Source organism: Nuphar pumila, chromosome 12 (assembly GCF_984573655.1).
Source record: "Nuphar pumila chromosome 12, dmNupPumi1.hap1.1, whole genome shotgun sequence".
Classification (NCBI taxonomy): domain Eukaryota; kingdom Viridiplantae; phylum Streptophyta; class Magnoliopsida; order Nymphaeales; family Nymphaeaceae; genus Nuphar; species Nuphar pumila.
In genome coordinates this window covers 9,120,301-9,139,682 of record NC_143260.1, presented here as the reverse complement: position 1 = coordinate 9,139,682, position 19,382 = coordinate 9,120,301, and the positions used below count along the sequence as shown (strand labels likewise).

General features: G+C 37.0%; 1 protein-coding gene across 1 annotated transcript in view; it reads right to left on the bottom strand.

The window, feature by feature from the left end:
* FY (Transducin/WD40 repeat-like superfamily protein) overlaps positions 1 to 2,007 on the bottom strand; it is a 42,917-nt gene extending 40,910 nt beyond the window's left edge. The window contains exon 1 of the mRNA XM_089982410.1: positions 1,684 to 2,007. Within this exon, the coding sequence (XP_089838536.1) occupies positions 1,684 to 1,861 (178 nt within the window). The 5' untranslated portion in view covers positions 1,862 to 2,007. The remainder of the gene's footprint in view (positions 1 to 1,683) is intronic.
* Positions 2,008 to 19,382: the final 17,375 nt, after the last annotated feature.

Sequence of the window (19,382 nt, the reverse complement as noted above, 5' to 3'; positions counted from 1 at the left end):
ATACTAATATTTTAAGGTAGTTGATATTAAAGGTAATATCTCATGATATTTTCAAACTATCATGATATTATCACAATAATACAGCGATATTTTGGGGAAAAACTCTTTTTAATTTTAAGTTTGCATTTTCTATTTTTTAGTTTCTTTTAGATTTTAGAACCTTTTAAACATGTTTCTTTATATTTTTTGAAGAAAAATAATGCAAAACTTTTTTTTTAGTTTTTTTGTTGTTATTTATATTTTTTTCCAATTTTTTAAACTTTCGAGATATTCTCGAGATTTATCAACTTTTGAAAATCACTCTGAGAAATACCCTCCCCGAGAAATTACCTTTAACAATACAAGTGACTATGGTTAAAATAGAAAGAACAAGGAGAATCTCTCAAACTAAAATTAGTTTAAAAGTCAAACCTCTAAATATAAAACTAACTATAAAGCCAATCATGCATTATAGGAAACTACAGAGGCCAAGAGGCTCAAAACAAGATCTCAAATTCAATTATGAGAGGGAAAAGATGGAATTTAAATACAAGCTCATGTATTTATGAAAATTTTCAAGACAAAGGCTTATATACCCCTATTATATAACTCAATCTCCAAAATACCTCCATGGTCATATATCCTTCTTTGTTATAAAGTAGACCCAAACCCAAAATATAAATCTCCATGAACTGATCCACTAGTATGCATACGAGACATGAGTCTGGTCACAATATTGGCTACTATTGAATGCACCTTACTATTGAGTAGAAATCACCTATTTTTTCGTATTTTTTCAAGGGCTTCAAAAATCTACAGCCCACAGTGTATGAATATTTATGTCCAAAAATCAAGTTTTTACACTAGAAAAAAACATGATCCAAGGTGTGATCCCTTTCAAAAAAAAAACATGTTGAACACATCTATGTTGTCAAATTCAGTTGATACAGCTGGCACGTATGTTTTTCAACTTAATAATATTGTACCTTCAATAGTAGCAAATATTTATCTCTTGTTCTAGGTTATATATCATTTCCTCTCATCCCCTCTTCGAAACAACCAATTTTTTCAGCAACTAACCCAACACACACACACTTTTTGCTAAGTTATGAGAATTCTTATCATATATACTAAAAGAAAGCTAACTACAGAAAAGAAAGCTAATTTCTCCCTTCTTCTTGATTTTTATGAAATCGTGTAGAAGAACTCAATGCCATTAACCACAAGGCAACTCACGTACCAAACCAGAGTGGGAAGGGCAATTGGAGATTTGAAGTAAAAAAAAGGTAACAGGACGGAACCCTTTTCCAATTTCACTGGAATTTTTTTTGTTCAGGAAGAAAGAAGATTGTGTGTGTGTGTGTATAAGCACATGCGCGCACATCATGCTTATTTGGTTCACAGGGAAAGAAAATTACATCAAATTGCGGAGAACGTAGATGCTTAATCCAGAAACCAGTCTAATTTTTCATGAAGCAATCAATTTTAGCGCCTAAGATTCGAAAACGCAGCACAAAAGAAACCCTAAAAAAAACTGTGATCGAACCAATTCACGTAATAAAAATCCAATTTCAAACAGTAACCAAAACACCCCTCAACATCACCAAGAAATCAGCAACCGAGAACTTAAAACCTAAACCCTCGTATGCCAAGTGATTCAGAGAAACAAACGTAAAACCGAAAGAATCAGCCAAGAACACCGACCATCATAAGAAGGCGGAGCATTGCCGTGCATGTAATCAGCATGGATCGGTCCATGGCCCATGGGCGGAATCATCGGCGGCGGAGGGCGCATCGGCATACCTCGGTGGAAATCGCCGCCGGGCTGATGCTGGGGATGCATATGTTGCTGTTGCTGTTGCTGCTGATCGCCATACATCATCTTTGTCTCCGCGCTTCCGCAAAACCCTAACTGTGCCCTAACCCTAGATCTTCGGGAAATGGGCCTAGAGAATCACCTCCACGGTTGAGGAGTCGACTCGGGTGAACGAATAGATAAGCAGAGACCCTAACCCTAAGGACACGAACGACGCTTGCAGAAGAGGAATGGGGAGAGGAAAAACCCCTCGTTGGGGTTTGCCGGGCCGATTTGCACGTGTGACAACTCGATTCACACGTATGAGCGGGTGCGAACCCCACTGAGCTGAGCTTGGTCCGGACCGTGACTGAGTGCCTGTGCGGCTGTGCGAAACCAACTGTTTTACCGGATTCAATCTTCCTCGGCCGCTGGACCTAGGGCTCGCAAACGAGCCAAGCCTGGGCTGTTGGGGCTCGGCTCGTTAAGAGTACAACCCCACTCGGGCTCGGTTCGTGAACTCAACAGCCGATTAAAGCAGAGATTTGCCGGGCTGATTTGCACGTGTGAAAACTCGATTCACACTCATGAGCGGGTGTGAACCCCACTGAGCTGGGCTTTGCGGCTGTGCGAGACCAACTGTTTAGTCAGGTTCAACCATCCTCGGCCGCTGGACCTACGGCTCGCAAATGAGCCAAGCCTGGGCTGTTGGGGCTCGGCTAGTTAGAGTACACTCCCGCTCGGGCTCGGTTCGTAATCTCATCAGCTGATCACGAGCCCGATAATATAATATATATAGGGCTTTATATGGGGAGGGTGTTGTATGTTCGCCCCCGATGATTCACTGAATCCCACGTCTATGTCCGGGGGTCCCAAAAAGCACCACGTATATAAGCACATGGGGCTCGTATTCCCGTGTATGTTGACATCACTCAGCATTGGAGTCTGGTGTGGTTGCAAAGACTTAAGTACTCTTTCTTGCTATTCTTGCCATAAAACTACGGTTTGAGAAAATGACAAAAATATCTTTCATTCAAAAAAAAAAAAAACGGTTCAAAAAAAGGACAAACATGTCTTTTATCCAAAAAGTCGAGGATGATGTTGACTCTTCAAAGTCTACACAGCGAAATGAACCTTAGCCGACGATCTGATGGTGATCCGGCAAAACGATGGTGAGTCGACGATCCGATAGTGAGTCGGCGATCCGATGGTCATCCGGCGAAACGAACTTGGGCCATCAAAATTGTTTGTTTGAACTTTTCATCGTCATTTTCTTCTTCTTCCTTCTCCGTAAAACATTGTAAAACCCTCTCTCTCTCTCTCTCTCTCTCTCTCTCTCTTTCTCTCTCTCTAAAGAAGAAATCAAGGGAGGCAAAGAGTTCCCCCTCAAGAAGGCCATGAACATCAACCCTCTCACTCTCTCTCCCTTCTCTTTCTACTTCTGTGCAGATCCAGCAGACGATCCCACATTGCTTCATCAAACACAGACTGACCTACACACTGATTGTAGCATCGTTCAACTTGATGAGTTGTGGAGCCTGATTCATAGTTTTTGCCCTTACAGGAGGGGGTTTGGGGCTCCTTCCAGCGTGGGTAGCATCATTCAACTTGATTAGTTGTGGAGTCTGTTTTAGAGTTTTTGCCCTTACAGGATGGGGGTCTGGGGGCTCTCCCCTGGCGCAGGTCCTGCTGCGCTAACCGCAGGCGAGGGGCTCGGGGGGGCAGTGCCCCCCGGACCAATTTTTTTTTGGGCCTTGTATAAATTTTTTATTTTATTTTCATCTTTTAACTATCGAAAAAGAGCAATAAAGCGTTTTGTTTAATCGTGGGGCTCATGTTTTCTTCGGTCGTTTCTTGCTCAAGGTTTTCGTAACACCCCTTCCCCCAATTTTTCTATTTTTCTTTTTCTGTTTCTTTCCCACGATTTTTTCAACGACTCCTCTACAACGATTTCTAGTGTTGTTGGGTCTCCAACGAGCCCCACAGCGATTTATAGTATTGTTCGGTCTTCCAACAGTGATTTGTAGTATTGTCGAGCCTTCCTACAGTGATTTGTAGTGTTTTCGATTCTTCAACGAGCCCCACAACGATTTATATTGTTATTCGACCTTCCAACAACGATTTATAGTATTGTTGGGCTTTCCTATAGCGATGTGTAGTATTTTCGGGTCTCCAACGAGCTCTACAGCGATTTATAGTGTTGTCCGGCCTTTCAACAGTGATTTGTAGTGTCTTTCGTAAATCACTATAGCGATTTGCAGTGTTTTAGGGTCTCCAACGAGCCCCACAGCGGGACCCGCGTCGGAGGAGAGCCCCCGAACCCCCCTCCTGTAAGGGCAAAAACTCTAAATCAGGCTTCACAACTCATCAAGTTGAATGATGCTACCCACGCTGGAAGGAGCCCCCAAACCCCCTTCTGTAAGGGCAAAAACTATAAATCAGACTCCACAACTCATCAAGTTGAATGATGCTACCCACGCTGGGAGGAGCCTCCAAACCCCCTCCTGTAAGGGCAAAAACTATGAATCAGGCTCCACAACTCATCAAGTTGAACGATGCTACCCACGCTGAGAGAAGCTTCCAAACCCCCCCTCCTGTAAGGGCAAAAACTCTAAATTAGGCTCCACAACTCATCAAGTTGAATGATGCTATCCACGCTGGGAGAAGCCTCCAAACTCTTCTCCTGTAAGGGCAAAAACTCTGAATCAAGCTCCACAACTCATCAAGTTAAATTATGCTACCCACATTGGGAGGAGCCCTCAGACCCTCCTTCTGTAAAGGTAAAAACTCTAAATCAGGCTTCATAACTCTTCAAGTTGAATGATGCTACCCACGCTGGGAGGAGCCCCCAGACCCCTCTCCTATAAGAGTAAAAACTCTGAATCAAGATCCATAACTCTTTTAGTTGAATGATGTTACCCACGCTGGGAGGAGCCCCCAAACCCTCCTCCTGTAAGGGTAAAAACTCTGAATCAGGCTTCACAACAGTCAATGTGCAGGTCAGTCGGTGCTTGGTGGAGCAATGTAGGATCTTCTGTTGGATGTGCACAGAAGCAGAAAGAGAAAGGATAGAGAGAGTGAGAGGGTTGATGTTCATGGCCTCCTCCAGGGGAGATTTCTTTCTCGAATAATCCGGCAATGTAGAGACTGAGTCTTAAATAATCATCTTCGGAGCACTTAAGTCTTTACAACCACTCATTTTCTAGAATTGTCATTTTTTTTTGCACCAATGGAGGAGTGGGTACTTAAGTCTTTGCAATCGCATCAAACTCCAATGCTAATTAATGCTGACAAACATGAGGATACGAGACACACATGCTTAAATACGTGGTACTCATTGGGACCCCTGAACACAATATGTATCTAACTGCCCTCTTCGGGGGAGAACATATAACCTGCTTCGCTTTATATGCTACCATCGTTGTTTACAATTGTTTTTTTTTCTTATTATTTCAATTTTTTTGTTGTTTCTCATAAAAGTAACCTGACTGATATTTTAAAAATGATAGCCTACAATGTGCAATACTTTTTTGGGTCATAAAATCATTTTTTTGTCCAAAGAACATGATTCAAAAGAGGGTTATCACTATTTTTAACATGTTGAATTCATCCATGAGGCCAAATTAGACCAAGACAACCCGTGCCACAGAGACTCATAGGCCTTTGCACTTAATGGCGCCATTACTGCAACATTAGCTCATAATATATGTATAATACATGTTATATGTAAGTCTGTATCGTCAAGCAGGTAAGTTGTTTGATTCTTTTTAGACAGTTTTGCCCAAAAATGAATTTTAATGGCAATTCAAAACTGCCCCTAAATGGTCACAAATTCAAAAAAAGTTATGGTGCAATGCCACGCACCTGAGCGCATTTGACGCCTTGGGGCGTCTTCATATATATATATATATATATATATATATATATATATATATATATATATATATATATATATATATATATATATATATATATATATATATACACGTGGGTAGCGTTATGCCCCCTCTTGAAGAACGAAAATCGAACGCATGTGGTGTGTCCAAGTGTTATACACATTTAGCGGGTGGTCTTTAACATTGTTAAATGTCTGTGCCAAAAAAATGGATTTATCGGTGGTAACAACTAGGGGTGGCAAAATCTGACACGACCCGCCAACCCGCCTTCTTAGGCGGGTTCGGGTTTGGCTTAAACGGGTTCGTGTCATAAACGGGTCGACCCGCCTAACCTGTTTATTAAACGGGTCGGGTTCGTGTTAGGGGTATGCTAACCTGCCAACCCGGCTAACCCGTTTAATAAACGGGTTAGGTGGTGGGTCAACCCATTTACCTAAACTCGACCCGCTAACCTGCCTGCCAACCTGTTTACCCGAACCAGACCCACTATTGAGGATGCTTAAATCATTAAATGTGCCCCTAATTTTAGGTTGCTTCTGGATGGTTTAGGGTTTAGGGTTTTGGAGGGCAGGGTTAGTGGAGCTTGTGTGGGGGCTGGAAGAGTGAACCCTAATCTTTGAAGAGTCATGGAAAGATACCAACAGGTGGAGAAGCCTAGGATCGAATCTGCCATCAGCGAGAATGAGATCAGGATTTCCACCCAAGGCCTCATCAGGAACTACACGAGCTATACATCAAGTCTTCTTCAGGTGGCTACTACACAGAAGTCGTTGGTTCCATCGTTTCTTTTATGTTGTTCTTGTTGGGTTTTCGAAAATATGATGTTGGTTGCGGTTGTTTTTCGTTGTTATATTGGTTTTCTATGTAAATCATAGGATAAAGGTTGGGTGGATGAAATGGAAAAGTGCAATTGGAGTATTGTGCGATCGTAGAATGCCATTGTGGTTGAAGGGAAAGTTTTATAGGATGACTATTAGGCCTGCTTTACTATATGGTACAGAATGTTGGGCTGACAAGAGACATCATATTCAAAAAATGAGTGTAGCTGAGATGCGTATGCTGAGATGGATGTGTGGAAATACAATAAAAGATAAGATTCAGAACGAGGAGATACGTAAGAAGGTAGGCGTTACACCCATTGAAAATAAGATGAGAGAGAATCGTTTACGGTGGTTTGGACATATTCGGCGAAGGCCTAATGATGCTCCAGTTAGAAGGATGGAGAAATGGGAAAATATATTAGTTAAAAGAGGTCGGGGTAGGCCTAGGAAGACATGGATGGAGGTGATAGGAAAGGATATGAATGCTTTGAACCTCACCGAGGACATGGCATTGGATAAAAATGATTGGAGGAGAAGGATTCATGTGGAAGACCCAGAATGATTTTCTTTTTTGGTTCATATCGCCGACCCCAATTGTTTTGGGATGAAGGCGTAGTTGTTGTTGTATATTGGTTTTCTATGTGATTTTGGATGTGGAATTTTGGGTTTTTGGAAATATGATATTTGTAGTCATCGTTTTTCGTTGTTATATTGGTTTTCTATGTGATTTTGGATGTGGGTGTTTGGGGTTTTCAATCTAATTTTGTGGGTGGTTTGTTGTTTTGGAGGTTGTTTGATTTGGGGAGTTGGGTGTTCTTGGATTGTTGTTAAGGACTTACTATCCAACTCGTTTACCCGACCCACCCGCCAACCCGTTTACCCGAACCCGACCCGCCCGCTAACACACCAACTCGTTTACCCGACCCGACCCGTTTATTAAATGGGTTAATCGTGTCGTGTCGGGTTACCCGTTTAATAAATGGGTCAGGCTCGTGTTTGCCACAACCGACCCATTTAATAAATGGGTCAGTTCATGTTGAGGTATGCTGACCCATCAACTTGCCGACACGACCCGCCAACCCGACCCGATTGCCACCCCTAGTAACAACCCCCTTAAATCTCTTGTTTTTTATGCATGCATTCGAACACCAAACTCTTATACCCTATTGTAGGGTAATCATTTGTGCCAAATGAAATATGTTAAGTGGGCTTTTTTGTTTTATTTTTAAATTCTAACCATATAGATATGTACTTGATTTTATAGGAATCAGCCCTTGAAGCATTCAATTCTCATACATAGGTGGGTTTTATAAGGTTAAAAAAAAATCAATGGCAAAAATCTTTATAAAATTTTAAGGCTCTAAATATCATCTTTTATTCATAAAAAACACATCATCCATATATGAATTCCTAGTAAATCTACCATGCCCAACACGTTTATGTGGTCATAACCGGGGGAAAAACAACAGAAAAGCAAAAACAAAAAAAAACAGCATGTTTTGTTTAACATATTTCTTTTACCACAAATATATGTAGGGGTGTGTGTCATGCAAAATGAACCAAGCTAACTTGAGCTTGCCGTTTCCATGCTCTGCTCATTTTACCTAAGCAAAACCACTAGTAGCCCAACTCACTGAGCTCAGTTTCTGAGCAAAACCGAGTTGGGTTGTTTGTCTTGTTTCCCAGCCATTAGGACCACACTAATTAAGTTTTTTAAATTCGAGCCAAACTGTTTGGAGCCTAACTCATCACTCGATGAGTCAACCCGGATGAGTCATATATTTTTATATTAAAAAACAAAAAATATAAAGTAAAAACATTTAAGTTTATTAAAAAATAAAAGAAAACATTTGAAAATTAAATTATAAAATGAAATTATAATTAACATCATGAAAAATTACATATGAAATGAAAATAAGATATAAGGAAACTAGACATTTTGTTGGTTTCGTCTCCCCCCCACCGCCCCTTCTATTCCCTTTCTCCTCCCACCACTGGCTTCCCTTCTTTCCCCTTTTCACCTTCACCACCTGCCTCTCCGCCGCCCCTTCCCTGACCTCCACCACCACCATCCCCGACCCAACACGACACCTAAGACTCCACCAACACCACCACGCCACCGACCATCATCGTTCCTCTCTCCACCGCCCTTTCCTTCGCTTCCCCGTCGGCCACCGTCTGGCTCTGCGATTTCACATGAACACTTGCATACATATAATTGTAGAATTTCAAACTTAACAACTAATTAATTATGCATAAAATGAAAGCAAGGTTTCACAATATTCAAAAACATTTACATTTGTCCTTGAATTGAATTAAAATAAATCAGAGTTCAAAATTCATAAAGCATGGAAAAGGTAGCTTCGGTCCCCGTCGCAACCCTTCCGCCTTCGCATATAAGTACCTACTTCTCACCTGAAAAACATTAAACCATACAGGGTCAGACACACATGTCCTAGTAGAGTGAAATATACTAAACTTGTAAAAAAGAATACGAAGCATGAATTTTATTAGATTTTCCAAAATTTATTATTTAAAATAAAAGAGACTCCTTACACAACTGCATGCATATTCAATTACTAAATTAAATCACTATGCATCTATTCATTCTTTCAGACAAATTCGAATGCATGAGCAGTTAATATGCATGACTTACCATATGTAGAATCAACTGAATGCATGCGTAATTTCTTATCTTAAATTATGTTTTCTTTAAGCATGCAATGTCTAACTAATGCACATACATATTTAAGTTATCACTTCTTAGCAATACTGATACGGCATAGGCTTGACTCTCAGATCAGGACCATGGCTCAAGTAGTGTTTTATATACATGGGTGGCTTTAACTAGGTCAGGCCCTTTCACCAAGACGGGGTGAGGGATGTTAGTACGAAATAATTTTCCAACACCTTTCAACACAATACATTAATTTTTCCTCATGAGTATCTTGCCCTCTGCGCTGCAATCTAATGCAGACGTTTCCCCATAAAATCATGGGAGGGGAGGTACAAACTTCCATGATCAAAACTTGCTTGCCCCATAAAGTTTTGTATCACTTGCTACTCTCCTAGCAAGCATCTGGAAATTTAAATATCACATATTTACTTGATTTAACTTATACTTTTTCATGCAACATCTAAATTCTTAGTCACTTTATGGGCGATTGATGCATTCTTAATAAAGCATTGAAATTAAATCATGCTTTTAACATAACTTGAGCATTCATATTACTAAAACATCAATACCATCATAACATGTTCAAGCTTGCAATTACGATAAATACTTGAAACTTAATATGACATTTTGCATATTGGACCCTTCGGTCTATCAATTAACACTTGTCTCTCTTTGAGCAACATAATTAATTACGAACATTCACATACATGCCATAAAAGAAATATACCACACACTGTATAAATCAGACATGGATATGCAAACACAATATGTATTCAAATTATACACAAAATTTCATGAAACATAGATAATTGCACATATATTGGGGTTGGACCCATAGACCAACTCTAAATTGCAAAACGTTCAACTCTGTCTGACTGTTATAGAGTTTACAAAAATTCCTCAATCAGCAAACAAAACTGAGATTTTCATAGAATGTAGAAACTTTTGTCAACTTTCCATAGGTGCAAACCGTTTGTAAAAAATATTCCATACGAGGAGGTTATGAATGTTTTACTGAATGTCTATCAGATTGTGTTCCAACTATTGTTGAACCGGATTCAGACCATGAAAACAAATAAAAATTTCACAGAAGTTAGGAAATTTTGTTAGATTTCCAACGCAACAAACCGCTCATTAAAACTCTTCTCGACGAGAGAGTTATGAATGCTTTACTGGTCGGTTGTCAGTCTGAAAAGCAAAAATTCTGGGTCTATGCATTCGGGTGGGCCCAAATCGGGTCACCTGAATCCGTACACTCCTAATTTTTTTGATAAAATTTAATTAAAAACTATAATAAAACTACATATATGGGTCTGATCTAATATCCTTGAAACAAATCTTATTTTTTCTCAACCTTTTGGCCAAAAAAATCGATCGGACGCTCACATGCATTATTTTCTCAGAAATTAATTAGAAAAAATACACAATTAAATCAATAAATCATAGAATTTATGTGCAAATAAATTTCAAAAATATATACAAAAACCACATAATACTCCTATGCATATATTCTACCAACTACAAAAATAAAATTGCATGGGTTCATACACGAAATTCATGATATTCTTTAATTTTCTGAAATCTTTTTTGAAAAACCTAATTTGACTAAAATTAAGATATCTTAAGATTTTGACCATGGAAGTTCATAAAATTTTCACAGAATGTCTAAAACATCATATGCTATCAATCCAAATTGATACTTTCACAAAAATCATAGCATATTCCATGAAATTTCAAAAATTACAGATTTCTTTTTTGAAAATCTCATTTTTGAGTAAATCGTGTTTTCAAATAGGTTTTTTTTTTTTCAGAAAAATGTTTTTTTCAGAAAAATGTTTTTTTTCAAAGTTTGATAACACTAAGCCAAACCCACGTGTGTGATGGTTTGTTTATAGTCTATGGATGTGAAAAAGCCATGGAATTTCTACCATGAATTTCGTTTCATAACAAAAGTATAGATCACCTACCTTTTATCAAAATTTTGTTCTTTCATGCCCCGATGGGTTGTTTTGCATGATTTGTCACTTCCAAATACACTACGGCCTAGTGTAGAACCTCCTTAGACCTTCTTCATACACGTGAAGCCCTTATTCTTATTGGAACAAGGGAGAAACACCAATGGTGTTGAGAGAGGAGAAAAAAAAGTGGGTTTTGAGAGAGGAGAGAGATTGAGAGAAGAATTTCAAAAGGGCAAAATAGGGAGGCTATGAGCTCATCATTTAGTTTTATAGGATTTGTTTCTAGGGTTTTGGGTCAATGGCTGAATTAATTTCTAACCCTTGATCTATATCAAAATAAATTTCTAAATCTCAATACCATTTTACTTTCCTTTTCTCTTTTTGGATATTTTATTTTAGCTTGCTTAGGGCTATTATTTTGATTTCATATATATGATATAATTAGAGTTATATGCATGGGCTGGTCGACCTCCCTCCCATGGGGTTGACCCCCTTTCCAAATTTTGAAAAAAGTCAAACTTGCTTGCTTGGCAAGCAAGTTGGCTAATACCTTTTTCTTTTTTCTTCCTTTCCTTTCTTTCTTTCCCTTTTCCTTTCTTTCTTCTTTCATTGGTCCAGCCCTTGTTGGACTTTTTTAGAGCATTCTAGGGTTGACCCATTCTTAAGGGCCCTTGTTTTATAACAAGGCAAGTTTTGACTTTTTTCAAAGCTTGTCTTGTTTTTTGGTAAGTTTTATTTTAACTTTATTTTTATTTTTTATCAATTTAAACTTTAAATTAGGATGCCACATAGGATTGGAGGGCCCACCTATAGACTCCTACCATTTCATATATTCTAATTAATTTTTGAAATTCATTCAATGAAATTCAAGTCAAATTCATTCCATGAAATTAAAGTCAAGTTCATTTTTAAATTATATTGAAATGTGTCATAAATTTCTTTAAAATTCACATAAAATGCTAATGTATGTAACTTAATTAAATTCACACCTAATAAATTTTCATTAATAAATTTTCAAAGTTTTAATCATTACATCATTTATTTTTAATTCATTCCCTCAAGGCTAACTCTGAATTTACTAAAAATGTGATTCAAAATTTACCTTAAATTCAATTCAATATTTCATAAATAAACTTGTAAATTCACATGAAATGATATTAAATAAATTTTAGTTTAAATTATCATCTAAATAAATTCTCTTAATAAATTTCTAATATACCATATTATTTAAATTGTTAAACCTCATTATTCTTTCAAGATTTCTCTTGAATTTCTAAGAATTTATTTCTGAAAAATTCAAGCTCTATTGGGTTAGTGAGACTCTGGTTGTGTAGGGGTTCTTTTCACCTCTAATTTTTTTTTTATAAACCATACAAACCCTATAGCATTATCATTATGAAAATTTTCTTCTGAAATTATCATTTTCTCAATAATGCCCTTTTTAAAATGATTCCTACCCGAGTCGGCAGGCCCTGTTATCATACTGACTGTTTGATTTTAGTATTGTACTTTAGATTTCAAACTAAAATTAATACTCAATTATTTCTTAACTTAGATTTGAATTAAATTCAAACCTAATTATAATGTTTGAAACATATTTATTAAATCAGAAATTAAATTGAAATTTGATCCAAATTCGAATTTCCGAATCGAAATTCAGATAGATAAAACTTTAAAATTTGAAATCAAAATTCAATAAGACTTTAAATTAAAATATACACTTAGCTTGAATCCTGACTAGTGTTAAAACTCAAATTAAGATCCAATAAAAATCAAAACCTTGATTCAGAATAATTTCTCACTTGAATTTTATTCTGAATCCCAATTAATACTTGAATTATAATTAAATTTCTAACTTAATTTTCAACAATGTTTTAGCCTTAATTTACTATTATTTCTCATAAGATATCAAAAAATTACGGATTTTACAATGCGTTCTTACGCTCAATGCATTTTTCACTCAGTAGAGCTCTTCACTGCACATGCCCCATTCTGAAAGATCGGCCCGGAACAGTTGTACTATCCTATAAATAGGATGCATTATCTAAAAAAATGACATATATGTCAAAATCCTCCACATATCCAAAATCATTGATTTTCCATTTTTTAGGACGATTTTACCTTACCCTCATGTTCACATAATTATGTTGTGAACCTCCAACTATGGTTAAAATCATGAAAGAGATTTAACGCATATGTGTGTGAACTTCCTCGCGTTAGCACAAATATGTTGCAAACCTACAAATATAGTTAAAATCATGTTCGCATAATTATCTTGTGAACCTTCAAATATGGATAAAATCAAATTAAAGAGATTCACAACATATATATATGTGTGCCTCCTTACATTCGAACAAATACGTTGTGAACCTTCAACTATAGTTAAAATCACCAAGGAGACTCACAATATATGTGTGAACCTCCTTATGTTCACACGAATACGTTGTGAACCTTCAAATATGATTAAAATCACAAAGAAGATTCACAACATAGTCGCAAAAACAAAGCACAAGTATTTATATGAGTATGAAATTATGTGACTATAAGATGTCAAAATATTTTGTATGAATGTTGAAATATCCATATAAATATCATGTGAATATCTTTAGTTAGTAATCATTCAAAAGTTTGAGAGATATTTGTGCAGATATTGTCTGGTCTTGCCAAATATCATGTGAAACTTCTTTTAATGATTCTAATATTTCGTAGGTTCGCAAGATATTTATGCGAAGGTCGGCATACACATGTAAATATCACATGAATCTTGTTAGTTTGATTTTAACAGTATTTTGAAGTTCACAACATATTTGTATGAACAAGAGTAAGTTCACATAAATATCTTGTGAATCTCTTCGATGATTTTAACCATAGTTAAAAGTTCACATCATATTTGTGCAAAGATGAGGATGTTCACACAAATATATTATAAAATTCTTTGGTGGGTTTAACCATATTTGGAGCTTTACAACACATTTGTTTAAATGTGAGGTTGCATGCATGAATATATAGTGAATTTCATTAGTGATTTTAACCACATTTAAAAGTTTACAACATATTTGTGCAAACTTGAGAAGATATATACAAATATATTGCAAATCTCCTTGGAGATTTTAACCATATTCAGAGGTTCACAACATATTTGTGTAAATGTAAGAAGGTTCACACAAATATGTTGCAAATTTTTTTAATAATTATAACTATATTAAGATATTCATAACATATTTGTGAATATCATTATTGATTTTAACCATATTTTAAGGTTTACAACATGTTTGTGCGAACACCAAGAGGTTCTCTGATGCAGGAGTGGAGCTGTATGCAACCCAAGTTCATAAATGATTCAGGATTCAATTGGATCCATAGTTAATATTTAGGATTTGGATTTTTGTTTTGGGGTTGTTTTCGTATTCATATCTTATCTAAGATTCATCGTAAATTTAGGGTTTTGTTTTTTTTCGATAAATACTTGTTACATGGGAGGGATTAAGAACACTTGAGAGCTATGAATGCAAATATTGAAATTGTTATTTTTTAGTTAATTTTAGTTATTTTTTGTTTTCATTAAGTTCATGTAATTTCTTTTAGTATTTTTTATATTTTTTGATTTGTGTGCATATAAATATTATAATGTAGTTTTATTGTAAATCATGCCCACTCAATTCATATCAATTTGGTATCAGTGCACGATCTAGATCTTGTGACGATGCCAAAAGGCGATCAATAGGAAAATATTCAAGAAATCGTGGTTGAGGCTAAAGGTTTTGTGAATAATCTTCCATCCAAAGTGACCAATCTGAAGGTTGATATGCAAAAGACTGGGAACAACAATGTCAGATACGAACCAGAGGCTTGCGATGTTTGATCAACGATTCTCCAAGATGGAACATATGCTCGAGGTGTTCATGTGATGATTGGAAGAAAAGGAGTAGATGTGAGGCACTCGAGAGTCTCTTGGAAAGATGCCCATCCACGAGGGTGAGACAATGGTGTTAGCTTTTGGGAACACCCAATCGTTGGCTGCTAATTACCCTCCACCATCATAATGCTTTCAAATGGAGGATCCACCATCATGAGGTACACTATCGTGGACAGGTCAAACAAAATTCAATGATTGATGTCCCCCTACCCATCCCTCTTTCTCCCTTCAAGAGGACTGGTGGGGGGAGAGGCCTCCGATCAACTGGCCACCGCCTGTCGAGTTACAAAGGGGTCGACCTGCAATGGTTATAGCTTCCAGTGGAAAACCCACTAGATGGTGCCATCGCCACCCCCTGTTTCCTCTCTTGCCCTATCCCAGTGGGGGATAATAGCCAAGCGGGGAGAAACTCCACCACCACTTGACTATCATCCGACAACCCTTCGCTGGACGTCGGTGGGTGGTGGGGTCTCCACCCACCACCGACAAAGGCCCCTCTGCAAGTGACGATGGGGGTTCAGTGGGTTCCCCATGCGTGTGGGGAACTCCTCTCGATGTTTCCTAACATGGGTGGAGTCTCACCCGCTGGAATTGTCGGGGGAACCAGTTTCGACCTTAGAATCAGATTTCAGGTTGGTTCTCAAGCCCATAACCCGGTTCCAAGAGTTCTGAGCCTGAGTTCGACTCAAAATTCACTGGTTCCAAGACCTAAGCCACTGAGTCCCAAGTTGGTGGACCATGATCAATATCTAGGTCTATCAAGTTGGGCCCTACCATATTTTTTGGTCCAAATATGAGTACCCAAACCCAAACTGGACCTTATTAGACCCGAACAGAGCTCCAGTTCTAATTTGAATTGGGACAAGACCTGACCCAACATAATTTTGGATATTGATTGGGTCTTAGCCAAACCTTTTACCTTCAAAACTCAATCCAATATCCAACTTATATCAATCTTAGTTCGGCGGTTCAATATACCAAGCCCGATATCCTGACCACCAAAACCTAAATTTAACTTATGAACTAAACCTTACCCAAACCCAAATTCAACTTGATGAACACCAACACCCATGCACACCTATCCACTACCTAAACAACCCTTGAAGTACCTATTTGACCCAGGTGAAACCATTTGGATCCAATCAAATTATATTTGGATCAAGAAGCCTTTACGGTTGGACCTCTCTACCTTGTCTCAAATATTGCAAGTAGATCAATTTAGTATTATACTACACAACCACTAGAGAGCAATAGAGTCCATATACTCTCTTTATTTGGATCATTGACAACATAGATCTTGTCGTCATTAGTTTTTCCGGATCAGTGCATCAATCTACACCCATTAAAGATGACAACACCTTCGTGGTTCCTAGAAGTCGAGTGAAACTGGAAGAAACGAAAGCCGACCAGATATGAGGTTGAGTCTTTTTTTAAACTCGGGGAGAATGATGGAAGAGCGGAGCTGCATGCAAGCCGAGTTCATAAGCGATCTAGTATCCAATTGGATCCATAGTTAATATTTAGGATTTGAAGTTATGTTTTGGGTTTGTTTTCGTATTCGGATCTTATCTAAGATCCATCATAGAGGTAGGGTTTTGTTTTTTCTATAAATATATGTTATGTGTGATGGATTAGGGACAGTAGAGAGTTGATGAATGAAAATATTGAAATTGTTAATTTTTAGTTAATTCTAGTTATTTTTTGTTTTCGTTAAGTTCTTTCATCTTTTTCCGGTATTTCATATAGTTCTTGGTTTTCATGCATAGGAGTAGCATAACATAGTTTTCTCGCAAATTGAGCCCTCTCAATTTACATCATCCTCACAATTATATTGTGAATCTTATCGGTAATTTTAATTATATTTTGATGTTCGCAACATATTTGTGTGAACGTCAGCACAAATATGTTGGGAAGGCTAAAATGGTTATAAAAAGTAGAGAATCAATTATTTTGAACCCCTACGGGATTTTGACACATTTGTGACTTTTTGTGAGTAGACATCTTTTTTATATGATAGTGCAATCAATTTCTTAAAATATTTTTTATTGAAGAAATAATAATAAACACATCTAATTATTCAAATCTAGCATAAACCGCCTAAAACTATGATAATTGAAGGATCCTAATGTGACCTAATGAATATTTGGTAGGCACAATATATATATATAGAAAAATGTAGAAATGAAAACTTACAAAATGAGCACGTATGCTAAATGAAACATGTTAATAGATTTTTTATGTTTTTTTCAAAATTATGACCATACATATGTGATCTATATGTTTATTTTATAGGAACCAATTCTTGGAGTGTTTGATTCTTATGCATAAATCGGTTTTTATAAGGTTTCAAAAATCAATGGCCTGTAATTTTTATAAAATTTGAGGATCCAAATACCATTTTTCATCCAAGATGCATAATCCAAGTGTATTTTCAATAAAACAGCGGTGCCCGTTTTGTAGGCTTTCATTTTCCTTATATATATACATATTTTATTCACACATATATTATATTATGTTGAATTATAACACCATTAGCCAGGCCGAACATCTCCTTGTCATTCAGCTCATGATTTACGAGATGCACATGACTCAGCTCACTGAGCTCAGTTTATGAATCTTCTTTTTTAAAAAGGCAAAACGTCCCACCACAAGGAGACGTGCACTGACAACTACCAACCACGCTGAGCTTGAAGAAACTTACTGTTATGTGTCAATTGTGCAGCCTTGGCATTATTTTTAAATTTTTTTGTTTTGCATGTATTTTTTAGATTTCTTATTGTAGGTCATAAAATTAAACAATATACACTGGTTTATATAAACATGGTGGAAATGCTAAAAATTGATATTCTTTCCACTAAACAGTATTGTTAAAAAACAAAACAAAGCAAGCCGATAAAGGTGCGAACCCTGAATCAGCGATAGGCTGGCATCGGCTTCGGAATTAATAAATTAATCCCTTCGCTGATATAGAACCGATACTTCCTACATAGTCAGTTGCTTATTTACATTTTGAATCATGTCAGTGCATTACAATTGTGTAACCTATTTTCTTACAGAGCATAAGTTATGGCCAGTTACAATAGTTATCTATTCAATTAGAGTTTGAATCTATGTAAATTTACTATTTCATCATCTCAAATTTGTACTTAGACCTTTTTTTATGATGAGGAACCATCGCCGAAGGGGCTTCAAGATCAGGGGCGTAGCTAGGATTCATGTGAGGGGGAGGGGGCAAACGGGGGTGTAGCAAAAAAAAAAAATTTGGTGTGATAGTCTGGGGTTTGGGGTCAGCGCCCCCGGAAAAAAAAAATTTGAGATAAAATAAAAAAAGACTACAATTATTAATAAAAATCTATTTCATATGGACAAATCAAACTATTTGCTGCAGTCAGGGCTGGGCTAGGACGGGGCTACAAAAATGGATAAAAATCTATTTCATATGGAATCAGGGTTGAGCTAGGACTGGGCTTTTAATTTTTTATTTTTAACTGGGCCGGGACCATACCCGATTAAATAGTATTTTTTATCATTTTTACATTGAAAATTTGTGGGTCTTAATCCAACAAAGGTCGGGTCTGGGTCTGATATGAATTTTTATAAACTATACCCGGATCCATGTATTAATTGGACCTTCGGGTCCAGACGTGGGTCTTAATTGGGTCTTCTTATTTGTCACCGTGCCCGAACCCTATAGGGTTTGGTCTAGGTTGGGTCCGGGTAAAACCGACTCGTTGACACCCATATGTGTGTCAACATCCTAAATTCCCCTTTGACATTTTCCTCTTTAAGAACATGTAATGACTTTGTGATCTCTGGTATCGATTATAAAAGTAAAAATGGAACTTCACAAATACTGAATGAGGAATACTATGTACAAATATTTATTTGAATTTACAGAGATCCTTGGAATGTTTGGTAATCATTTCAAAAGTTTGATACACAGCATATTCCATAGCTGGATGAGCTTCTGACTTGTTTTGATTGACAAAAATAAATGTGATCTATATGCTGTGTTTAGTAGGAATTGGCTTTTGGATTACATGATTTCTGACGATACAAACATCGATGGCCACAAACACACCAAAATTTTCTGAATAGAAAAGCATGTTTTCCTATAGGAAAAAATTAACCAAGGCTTGATTCCCACTAAATCAGCTATGCTGAACACGTCTATGAGATAAGTGAGTGAAAACTACATGCACCAGGATATCCTAATTATGTCGTATGCACAATTGACTGTAGCAAATATATATCTGTAGCTTCGGAACCCACTTACGCATGAAGTAACGGTTTCCTGTCAAAAGCATTTTATATGAAAATTAGCTCTACTCAATCAACAA